We start from the raw sequence: 12500 nt of genomic DNA on the forward strand, positions 1-12500 counted from the left end.
ACAGACATGGGACTGAGATGCCCGTCCACACCAGAGCCTGATGAGGGAGCGTGTCGCCTCTCCCACTGGAATACACACACACACACACACACACACACACACACACACAGGCATATACATACATACATATACATACATACATACATACAGTACATACATACATACATACAGTACATACATACATACAGTACATACATACATACAGGACAGTACATACATACATAAACCCCTCAAAAAAGTTCTGAAACACTTTTTTTGTTGATTATTCCTCCCCTTTAATAATACCAATTGGTATTGCTAAACGTGTGGGTAGCGGCCCAAATATATTTGCCAAAATCCCCTAGATTCTTCTGTTGGTATTCACTCTCGTTTTGAGTTGCTTGGTGGATTGGATGATTGCACTCTCCCACAGTAATAAGGAAAAAACAACACATATTGGCAATTTTTACACTTTATTACTTTTACATTGTCAGGGACCTCAGTAGCGTGTGGAAGATCCATACGCAGTCACAACAGCTTGGCACCTCCTCCTCATGCTGGTCACCAGCCTGGTCACACACTGCTGTGGGACGGCATCCCATTCCTCAACTAGGATTTGCCGCAAGTCAGCCAACATGGTTGCGTTGGTCACTCTGGCACGTACAGCACGCCCAAGCTGATCCCACAAGTGTTCAATTGGGTTGAGGTCTGGACTCACGGCAGGCCATTCCACCTTCTCCACTCCCAAATACTGGAGGTACTCTGTGATGATCCTGGCTCTGTGGGGGCGAGCGTTGTCATCATGGAGGATGGAGTTAGGTCCCAGATTTATGGGATCGCCACTGGCCCCAGAATATCATTCCTGTCAATCAGGTGCCATTCAGGTGCCAGTCACACACCTGTGACTGACATACACCTGCCAGCACCTCAAAACGAGAGTGAATACCAACAGAAGAATATTGCAGGGGATTTTGGCAAATTCTTTTGGGCCGCTACCCACACGTTTTGCTGTGTTACTCATTCCATGAATGTATGATCCTTAGTTGTACCTCATTGTAAAGGTGACCAATCAGGCTTTCCAACGATATAAAATACAATACCAATTGGTATTATTAAAGGGGAGGAAGAATCGACTGAAATAAAGTTTCCAAACTTTTTTTGAGGAGTTTACATACATACATACAGTACATACATACATACACACACCCACCCACCCACCCACCCACACACACACACACACACACACACACACACACACACACACACACACACACACACACACACACACACACACACACACTCTGCCAGTATCTACCTTCCACATACTGTACTATGACACCTCAGAGACTGAAGACCATCTTCAGCCCTTCAGGCTACACCTTAACTGTCCCTCCTGAGACATCTACTTCCCGCCGTACTGTTTTCTATAGATCTATTTTGTTTATATATATATATATATATATATATATATATATATATATATATATATATATATATCTTCTAGCATGACAACTGCCAATGGCCCCAGGCCTGAGCATAGTTTTATACTTTTTCCTGCTATGAATAGTGGATAGATGATTCACTTACTTAGTGTGTTACTACACATTTATTGATTGTAAGTTGCTTTAGAATAAGGCGTCAGCTAAATGCCAAAAATAGTATGTAAATGTAATGAGTTTCAAAACGAGCTCTGCAAATCTGAACGTTGATTATTATTCATTTTTTCTTAAACGCTTTGAAATGCTTCAGATGCTTCGGTCGACAGGACCATTCTCTGATGACTACGAGTACGATCTCTTTCATGGATCATACAGCATACAATATATCTTGGTCTAGTTCTGGTTAAGAACTGACCCTGTTCCTCTCTCTCTCTCTCTCTCTCTCTCTCTCTCTCTCTCTCTCTCTCTCTCTCTCTCTCTCTCTCTCTCTCTCTCCTTCTTGGTCTCTCTCTCTCTCTCTCCTTCTTGGTCTCGCTTCCATGGTCCAAAAAGATCTCAGAATTCTAGTATAACCAGGCCAGGTTTCCCACCGGAATTCCTTTACCCAACTCTCAGAAACATCACAGCCAGAAACCCATGGTAATGGCCGCTCAAACGCAGGCCACCTCAAACGATCACAGAGTGACCCATTTCAGTCAGGCCCAGCGAAGAGAGAGTCAGTGACATGGAAATGAGAGGGAACGATTTTAATTGAACAGCTGCCATTCATTATTTTTGAACTGCGGAATAGCCCATGCTGTTTGATTGCGTGAGGCAATTATCAAAGTAAAGGTCAGTCACTCGCAGCGCGGGAGGCTGGCGGAGGTAGACATCGGAGGACGGGCTCATTGTGATGCATGGGAACTGAATGAGGAACGGTGTCAGACTAACACATGTTTCTACCTCCGCCGGCCTCCGCGGCTGTCACCAGTCACCCGTGAAGAATCGTCTTGTCGATAATGATGTTATGAATCAATCTATAGTGCATAGTCGTGATCTTAAATGCGTTGTGTCATCTCTGGATAGATCAGGTGTGCAGCAACCACGAGGTGACGAGGATATTAAAAACACGGGTGGTAATGATCACTCAGGTTTAGTAAACAGAAGGGAACTGCATACGGAACGAACGTCCTCTGGCATCTGAGATCAGCGTTAGACAATCACACAACGGCCGAGGATGGTTTAAAATAAATACTCATTGTATCACCGTTGTTACATCCTAATAATCAACACATCAGCCAGTCCTGGCGCCTCAGCTCACGCAAGACACCCAAGGTCGGTGCCCCTGGGAGTTAGGTCAGATAAGGTCTGCTGGATGCCAGCCAGTCTGCCAGGTGCAGAGGCCATCTTCTCTAAACATGACAGACAATAGCAGAGCAGCGTGATCCTGTACTGACACACAGATTATATTGTACGAAACACCACTAACACCACCCGTCACCCGTCACCAGTCACAGGTCATCAGTCACTATGGCATCGGTCGCGTGTGAAAGGTCTCGCTGGTCGGTCATGTTCTGTTCAGAACACACAAGCAACATGTCCTCCAGTTTATAATCTGCATAATATAGCACAGATTAAACCCTCTGAAAGGGTCATGTTCGTGGCAGTGTGTGTGTGTGTGTGTGTGTGTGTGTCTGTGTGTGTGTGTGTGTGTGTGTGTGTGTGTGTGTGTGTGTGTGTGACAGAGTGTGTGTGTGTGTGTGTGTGTGTGTGTGCGGGTGTGTGTGACATGCTTAATACTGTTTGTGTGTGACATGCTTCAAGCGTGACATGCTTCAAGCTTGTCCTCTGATTAGCCTCACTCTCTTCTGGGGGACAGTCCATATCCGTGTGTGTGTGTGTGTGTAGGGGGTGGGGGTAGGGAAAGAGCGTGTGTGTGTACTATGCACTTTGTTGGGAGGGATCGGGGGGGTTATGATGATTAGTGTGTGTGTGTGCATGTGTGTGTGTGTGTGTATATGTGAGCATGCGCACGTGTGTGTGGGGGGGGGGGTATGTGTGACCTGCTTACAGTCTGACCTGTGTCAATCTCTGTCTCTCTGCTTGGGGATGTGTGGTTCTCTATGTGTCCATAGGGAGTAGAGGAGAGTTGGGGAGCCGGAGCCCATATCCACCTTCTCCTGTCACATTAACATACACTCCTGTCAGGGGACAACTAATTATGTCCTGGAGTGAAGGAGGGGAGGGAGAGAGAGAGAGAGAGAGAGAAGGAGAGAGCGAGACAGGGATGAAGTGTGTGTGTGTGTGTGTGTGTGTGTGTTCGTGCCTGCGTGCGTGTGTGTGTGTGCGTGTGTGTGTGTGTGTGAGTGTGAGTGTGTGTGTGTGTGAGTGTGAGTGTCCTGCTCTCTGGGGTGTAGGATTGAGCAGTCAGTCAGTCAGTCAGTCAGTCAGTCAGTCAGTCTGTCCTTCTGTGTTTTTCGCCCCCGGGGTTCATACAGAGACACTGAGTCACATTGAATTCCTCCATTGGGAGTAGAGAGGAAGTAGAGAGCATGAGAGAGAGAGAGAGAGGGGGACAGAGGGAGAGAGAGAAAGAGAGAGAGAGAGAATGACACACAGAGAGAGAGAGAGAGAGTCCTGCATTTTTCTTGAGATAATCCTGCATCACATGCATCTCTGGGGGTCTGGTAAGTGTAGTGAGAGCTGAGGATCACAGAGCGTCTCTCCGTCTCTCTCTCTCCCTCTCCCTCTCTCCCTCTCTCTCTCTCCCTCTCTCTCCGTACGGAGGGCAGCGAGAGGATCTCTCCCCGTCCCACAGCACCTGACATTCTCAGCCTGCTTCTCTCTCTGCTAATCCTTCACTCCCCTCTTCGCGCTCTCCACTTCCTGCGCCGCCTCTCTCTCTCACTCTCTCGCTATTCAATCATTCCCGCCTCTCCTCCGCTCTTTCTCCTTCTCTGCCTCTGTCTATCCATCACTCTTTCTCTTTATCCGCCCCTCTCTCTCTAGCATCTCCCCTTCTCTCTTTCTACCTCTGTTCCTCTCCTCCTCTTCTCTATTGATCCTTTTCTTACTTTACTTCCTTCCCTTCTATCAATCGCTCTCTCTCTCTCTCTACTTCCCTCCTCTCTCTGCCTAGCCTACTTTGGTGGATCCGGTAGAAGTTATGTGAAGGACACGGGAGCAGAGACGGTGTCCGTCCCTAATCCTCTACCCTGAATCAGTCACGCATTCTCACACACACACACACACACACACACACACACACACACGCACAAACACATATGCATGCACACACTCATACACACACATACGCATGCACACACATGCACACACACACACACACACACACACACGCATGCACACACATGCACACACACACACACGCACGCATGCAGGCACGCACGCACACATGCACACACACACACACACACACACACACACACACACACACACACACACACACACACACAGTACTCATACTCAGTCTCCACATTATTACGTTCTGGAGGATTGTTTCTGCAGACCCAAGAATACAATCTGTATTGTCTAGCTATACTGACAGCTGAATACAGAAGTCACAACATTACATAAGAAGGTGGCGGGTGGCACAGAGACCACCTGACTTGTCACCTGAATGTTGCTGGTTGTGTAAGAGAGTAACATTCTTAGGCTTCAGTTCCTGACATTGCAGCAGAAGACAGTTGGCATAATTCAAGGTGAAAAAGTGACAAAAGTACAGGACGGCTGTGGGGCAGCTGTGGTGGAGGAGGTAGAGCTGCTGTCTAATGATCGCAAGGTTGGCAGATCGGCGGTTCAAGCCCTGGCTGGACACATGTCAAAGTGTCCTTGGGTAAGACACTGAACCCCAAATTGCTCCCAGTGAGCGGGCCGGCGCCTTGCATGGTAGCTTGTCGCCATTGGTGTGTGAATATGTGTGTGAATGGGTGAATGAGGGGCCATTGTAAAGGACTTTGGATAAAGGCGCTATATATAAGTGCAGTCCATTTACCATCACATTGCAGCAGAAGACAATTGGCATAATTCAAGGTTAAAAAAGTGACAATAGTACAGGATATAGGTAAGTGACAAATAAGACAGGATACAATTAGCAGTATCCAGACAATTTGCAGACAATAAGGCACTAGATCATGTACTATGTGTTAAAATATGCAAACCGCATGATCAAATCTCATCATCTACAGTATAAAGGTTCAGTCTGTGATTTCCCTGTAGTCAGTGGGAACAAACGAACACACATCTGGTGGTTCAAAGCCCTGCTGGTGGTGGTGTTCCCTCTCTGGTGGGTGGTGTTCCCTCTCTGGTGGTGGTGTTCCCTCTCTGGTGCTCTGTAATGGCTGTGGAATGTTGTCTGAACACTTCATGCATCATAAAGTGTCATGTCTGTTGTAATTGCTTGTCACAACCTGCTATGACAGACACTATGTCAATCGCAATGGGTTGTTGGGCTTTAAGAGGGATTTAAGTACATACTCTTAGACCTGTAAATAGTGCGAGGACACACACACGCACGCACACACACACACACACACACGTACACACACACACACACACACACACACACACACGCACACACACACACACACACACTGTAGCAGATTCAAGGCACAGAGGGAGGTCGACACAGAGGAGCAGTTTGGGCGGAGGCCAAGAACACACACCCCCCCATGGCCAGACCAAGGCCGGGGGCACATCCGGCCGATAGCCTACCCCCTGCACGAGAGAGGAAGTCTGCCACGACCATCTGTGCCCCCGGTCGATGGACCGCCCTAAAGTTGAAGAGCTGCTACTCCAGGTACCAGCGTGTGATCCTCGCGTTGGAGTCCTTCATGCGGTGGAGCCACTGGAGGGGGGCGTGGTCGGAGTAGAGGGTGAACGAGCGCCCCAGCGGCTAGTACCGGAGGGCGCCGACCGCCCACCTGATGGCCAGACACTCCTTCTCCACCATGCTGTACCTGCCCTCTCGCTCCGACAGGTTATGGGTCAGGTACAGCACCGGGCGGTCGGCCCCCTCCACCTGCTGGGTCAGCACCGCCCCCAGCCCTCTATCCGACGCGTCTGTCTGCAGGGTGAAAGGGCGATCAAAATTAGGAGCATACAAGACTGTCTCTCCACAGACAGGCGTTCTTAATCTCGTCGAACCCCACTTGGCACTGCTCCGTCCATTGGACCGTATCTGGGGCGCCCTTACGGGTGAGGTCGGTCAGACATTTGGATGATGAGTCTAACTGAGGACACCTGTGTCCATCAGCTTCATTATTTTTACATTTACATTTTTGGCATTTAGCAGACGCCTTATTCCAAAGCGACTTACAATCAATACATTTGAATACTAAGCATGTGAATCAGCAATCCACCATTCGTTGCAGGAAGAGTAATCTAGCTCGGGCCCGGGGCCACTGATAGAAGGAAAAACCTTCTCCCTATCGCCTTCTACTAAAACTTTTTTTTTTTTTTTTTACTGGAGAAACTGAGAAACAGTACAAGGGGGGCAGTAGAAGTTCTTAGGGACACAGTAGAGGGGAAAGCGGGTGTCTTTAGGAGACGTAGTGGTGAGGGTCAGAAGATGTCTCAGGAGGAGCAGTTAAGATGTAACCTGAAGACATTATCCACACTCCACCACAGTCTAGCTCTACCTGCAGGCCAGACCATGTTCCCCACACACACACACACACACACACACACACACACACACACACACACACACACACACACACACACACACACACACACACACACACACAGACACACACACACACACACACACACACACACACACACACACACACACAGTGCTCAGTAAGAAAGCGTGCTGAGAAGGGAACAGTTTCCAATACATCTGTGTTCATAGTGTGTGTCTGTAAACAAGATACGACCTCTCTCCCTCTCCTTTACTTACCCTCACTGTGTGTAAGGAGCTGATAGAGACCCTCACCACCTTCACCAACTAACGCCACTGGTGGTATGCAACGGAGGAGGGCGTTGCATGGCGTCATTACAGAGAATGCTTTTGTTTGTATACTATGGGGTGTTTGCAGTTTTATTTTCTCTGTTTCGTTTTCTGAGAAGCCAAGGTGTGCTGTCGTCATGTAACATTCACTTGGTGTGCAGTAAAGGTGTTTTCACTGTAATACTCTACGCTCTCTCTCCTCCAGGCTGAGGGCTCCACGTTCCTGCAGATGGGAGCCTCTCTGGAGCAGCAGGTAGTCTGCATGTTCAAGGTAAGAAGCAGTATGAGATTTTTTCAAATGGCCACCTCCCAGCCTGTTAGGATTAATATGCACAGTATGTTGAAGAATTTCAATTTCAACAAAATACGCTTACATCTGGGTAGTTAGTCCAGGGGGGGAAAGGGTTAGGGCAGAACAACGGGTGATGACCGTCGGCTGTGTGTAAAAGGGAATTCACTTGCAACCAATCAGCCTCCCCGATTTTGCTGAGGAACAGCTACTCTGTTAGATATTCAGGTTCGCTTTCGTAACAGATGGCCTGAAACGCTGTGTTTGAGGCTCTCTACCCCCGCCTATCTGAATGATCAACCGATCTGAAATCACAAAGAGGTTTCCCGGTCTTTGATAAAGTTTGTTAAAAGCTTTGATAAAGCTCGTAAAAGAATCCACGACGTTGTAAACATCTCTCATTTATTAAATCAATCATTCAGGATGGAATGATATGACTGAATAAAAGCCTTACATAGACCCATCTGGTCAATTTCCATCAGATAGGGTACTATGATCAACAAATGACTACATAGAAGTATTAAATGGTAAATGGTAACTGGTAAACGGACTGCACTTATATATTGCCTTTATCCAAAGCGCTTTACAACGGCCTCTCATTCACCCATTCACACACACATTCACACACCAATGGCGGCAAGCTACCATGCAAGGCACCGTTCCGCTCACTGGGAGCAATTTGGGGTTCAGTGTCTTGCCCAAGGACACTTCGACATGTGGCCAGACGTATTATTATAGTTGTAGCATGTTTGCAGGTAATAGAAATACTCATTTACTAATACCGTGTATTTCGTCTCAGATGTGAGATGACATTTGAAATACAGACAGGTAGGTTAATCATGGAATAGGCTGAGAATATCTCTTCTCAGTTCTCCCTGGCTCGGCTCCCTGCCCCCCCCCGCCCACCCCCCCCTGGCTCTCAGCAGCTGAGGCTGAGGTCGCATATATATGAGGCTAAGTGGTTCCTTCAGATATCCCATTTAATTCACAAATTGACAGCTGCATGATAAAATGTAGTCTATACGCTATAAAAGCCATAAATGAGGACAATTCACCGCAATGGAGTAGGCCTAGGCCAAGGTTATGGCCAATGAAGAGCAGTGCTTCATTTTCAAGGTTGTTAATATTAAGTGAATTGAAATTGCGTGTGCAAGAATCGGAAATATTGTTTTTCTTTCCAATGACTGAGAAAGTAAATATGGAACATGTCGATCGTTATCATAAATATCTCGGCTTGTAATCTGTATTCAATTAAATAGTTGCAAAAATAGACATAATATGGAGTATTGTCGAGATACAAAACAGGTACAAAATCGGTGCAGATCTCGCTATCTGCCATGAGACAATGATGTTTGGTAGCAACTGGCTTATCCAATAAAGAGAGTTTATCGCCCCCAGGTGTATAATATAATTGATGCTCTAATCGCAAGGGGAATCTTGGTTGCAATTAAGATAATCTCTTTAACATCTGTATCTGACTGAACAAGAGACCAGATTACGTTCATCCGGTTCAGAATGTTAATTGCCGTCAACCCATCATGTTTATGTTGAAGCTGATGGAGGAATACGACTGGGGCGACTTCGTGGTCATCACCAGCTTGTTGCCGGGATACGAGACCTTCATCGAGTACGTCCGCTCCTACACGGACACTTCCTACTTCCTGTGGGAGCTCCAGGACGTCCTGTCTCTGGAGATGTCTGTGGGGTCCAACGACATGCGGACCAAACGCAGTCTGCAGCAGGTAGGAGATGAATACTGGCTAGTCTAGCCACTTGTTCTGATAGGTTACTGGTCTTCTTCCTGCCTCTGTTTGGACCCCCCCCCCCCCAGGTCCTGATAGCCGACTGCTCCTATGAGATGTCCCAGTACTTGTTCAAGGTTGGGTTAGGGTTAGAGGTTTAAGGTTAGAGGTTCAAGGTTAGAGGTTTAAGGTTAGGGTTAAAGGTTTAAGGTTAGAGGTTAGAGGTTTAAGGTTAGAGGTTAGAGGTTTAAGGTTAGAGGTTAAAGGTTTAAGGTCAGGGTTAGAGGTTTAACGTTAGAGGTTTAAAGTCAGGGTTAGAGGTTTAAGGTCAGGGTTAGAGGTTTAAGGTTAGAGGTTAGAGGTTAGAGGTTTAAGGTTAGAGGTTTAAGGTTAGAAGTTAGAGGTTTAAGGTTAGAGGTTAGAGGTTCAAGGTCAGGGTTAGAGGTTCACGGTCAGGGTTAGAGGTTTAAGGTCAGGGTTAGAGGTTTAAGGTCAGGGTTAAAGGTTTAAGGTCAGGGTTAGAGGTTTAAGGTCAGGGTTAGAGGTTCACGGTCAGGGTTAGAGGTTTAAGGTTAGGGTTAGAGAGGTTCATGGTCAGGGTTGATACTACCACCTCTTCCCCCTCCAGGTGGACTCCCAGGTGCTGATGGCGTACTGTTCCTATGACGAGGCCCAGTACCTGTTCCAGCAGGCAGACGAGGTGGGCCTCCTCGGCCCAGGGTACATCTGGATCCTCCCCAGCCTCGCCGTGGGAAACCCTGACAGCCCTCCACCTATCAGCTTCCCCATAGGAGTGATTGGCGTGATAACTGACCACTGGCGGAAGAGCCTGCGCCAGAGGGTCAGGGAGGGCGTGGCCATAGTGGCCAAAGGGGCGGAGAGCTTCCGGAAAGTGCGAGGGTTCGTGCCTGAGGGACACAGAGACTGCAACACGCCAGCCACACATTCAAACAACAGTACACTGTTCAAGTGAGTGTGTGTGTGTCATACACATGCAAATACATTGAACATAAGAACACACACATACACACAACTCCATAAACAGACTGTTCAGTTGAGCACACGCACACACACAGGAATCGGACTTTTTGAAATAATCTCGGTGGCTCAGTTGGTATCGCATGGCGCTAACAATGCTTAGGTTGTGGGTTTGATTCCCGCTGGGACCATATGTACTGAAAAACATATGCACTCACTGCAATGTAAGTAAGGATAAAAGCGTCAGCTAAATGGCATAAGAGGAAAATCTGTATTTATTCAAACTTCACAGTTTTCAAGTCTTCATCTGAGTAAAGTCTCTCTTCAAGAATGATCTCCCTACCAGTCAAGCGTTTCATCATCTGCTAATGAGACTCTGAGAGTTTTCTAGGTTATATTCAAGTCTCGCAGGGGAGCTTCGACTTAATTACTGAATGCTCAGTTAACCGCGCGTGTGCACGTGCGTGTGCGTGTGTGTGTTGCAGACACATGCTGAACGTGACCTGGGAGAGAAAGGACCTGTCGTTTAACAGTCAAGGCTACCTCACCAACCCTTCCATGGTCATCATCGCTCTGGACCGGGATAGACAGTGGGACAAGGTACTGTGGTGCGTGTGTGTGTGTGTGCGTGTGTGTGCGTGTGCGTGCGTGCGTGTGTGTGTGTGCGTGTGTGTGTGTGTGTGTGCGTCCGCGTGTGTACCGCATAACACGGTTGGCATATTAATCAGAGAGATGAAGAGTGTGTGTGTGTGTGTGTGTGTGCACGTGTGTGTGTGTTAGATCCGACCACACGATCAATCTTAATATGAAGAGGATTTAGAAAAAGAACATCCTAAATGCGGCTAATTACCCAATTGGGCGTCAGTCCAGCAGCATCCTGACAACCGGTGGTTCATATCCCCCCTGGTGGGGTTGGCAGCTTCTCCCCTCTGTTGTCTCACCCCCCCGTGGCTCGTCCTTCTCCCAAGGGTATAGGCCGAGAGGGTAAAAGGACCAAACACACACACACACACACACACACACACGCACACACACACACACACACACACACACACACACACACACACACACACCTCCCAAGGACTAACCAGAAAGACCATGGAGTAATCTCACTGCTACTCTTTGAACTCATTTATTCCTGCCCTGGCACAGTAAGACTAGTTTATCACTGTCACTGCCTGGCAGGTGGGCGCGGGTGCGTGTGTGTGTGTGTGTGTGTGTGTGTGTGTGTGTGTGTGTGTGCGTGTGTGTGTGTGTGTGTGTGTGTGTGTGTGTGTGTGTGTGTGTGTGTGTGAGGGTTGTGAAGTCTTAATACCTAAAGAAACAAAAAGTAAACCCAGCCCAGTGTTACAGCTTAACTTTCTCCAGTCAGGACTCTATTGGCCCTGTCAGTGTGTTTTTCCAGGAGTGTGTTTTTAGTCTTTGGTTGTCTGAGACGTGATTGAGTGCTGAGGAGAGGAATCTGGCTGCTGGGGTTCAGACAGCGTCAACACAATCTCTCTCTCTCTCTCTCTCTCCCTCTCTCTCCCTCCCTCTCTCTCCCTCTCTCTCTCCCTCTCTCTCTCTCTCGCGCTCGCTATCTCGTTCTTTCGCTCTCTCTCTCTTGCTCTCTCACTCTCCGTCCTCTCTGTTCTCCTTCTTCTTTTCTTCCCGTATCGCTTTCCCTTTAGTCTCTCTCTCACCCCTCCCTGTCTCGTCTCATCTCCATCCTCTCTCTACCCCCTCCCTCCCTCCCTCTATCCATCTCTCTCCATCCTGCCTCCTGTGTCATTGGGGAGATAGTTGTGTTGTGACATGCTTTTTCAACCCTCTCTCTCTCTCTCTCTCTCTGTCTCTCTGTCTCTCTCTCTCTCTCTCTCATTCTCTCTGACACACTGATAGTTCTACATGGTTTTCCCTATCAAAGTCAGGGAGGGAGCTTTCTCCCCTCCCTTCTCCCCTCTTTACCTCACCCTCCCCCCTTTCCACTTTCATCACCCGACCTAAAGATATATGGGGGCTAAAGATATACACGGCGGTTGTGGTGCAGGAGGTAGAGCTGGCGTCTAATGATCGCAAGGTCGGCGGATCGGCGATTCGAGCCCTGGCTGGCCACATGTCGAAGTGTCCTTGGGCAAGACACT

At 48.0% G+C, this 12500-nt stretch overlaps 1 protein-coding gene across 1 annotated transcript in view; it reads left to right on the forward strand.

The window, feature by feature from the left end:
• The window catches only part of LOC308167622 (glutamate receptor ionotropic, NMDA 2C-like), a gene marked incomplete at both ends in the record, with an annotated part of 38089 nt that overhangs the window by 5769 nt on the left and 19820 nt on the right, over positions 1 to 12500 (forward strand). Inside the window, 4 exons of the mRNA XM_080542050.1 lie at positions 7574 to 7639; positions 9211 to 9399; positions 10028 to 10368; positions 10863 to 10977. Of these exons, the coding sequence (XP_080398176.1) occupies positions 7574 to 7639; positions 9211 to 9399; positions 10028 to 10368; positions 10863 to 10977 (711 nt within the window). The remainder of the gene's footprint in view (positions 1 to 7573; positions 7640 to 9210; positions 9400 to 10027; positions 10369 to 10862; positions 10978 to 12500) is intronic.

Source organism: Nansenia antarctica, assembly GCF_963989245.1.
Source record: "Nansenia antarctica genome assembly, chromosome: 11".
NCBI classification, from domain to species: domain Eukaryota; kingdom Metazoa; phylum Chordata; class Actinopteri; order Argentiniformes; family Microstomatidae; genus Nansenia; species Nansenia antarctica.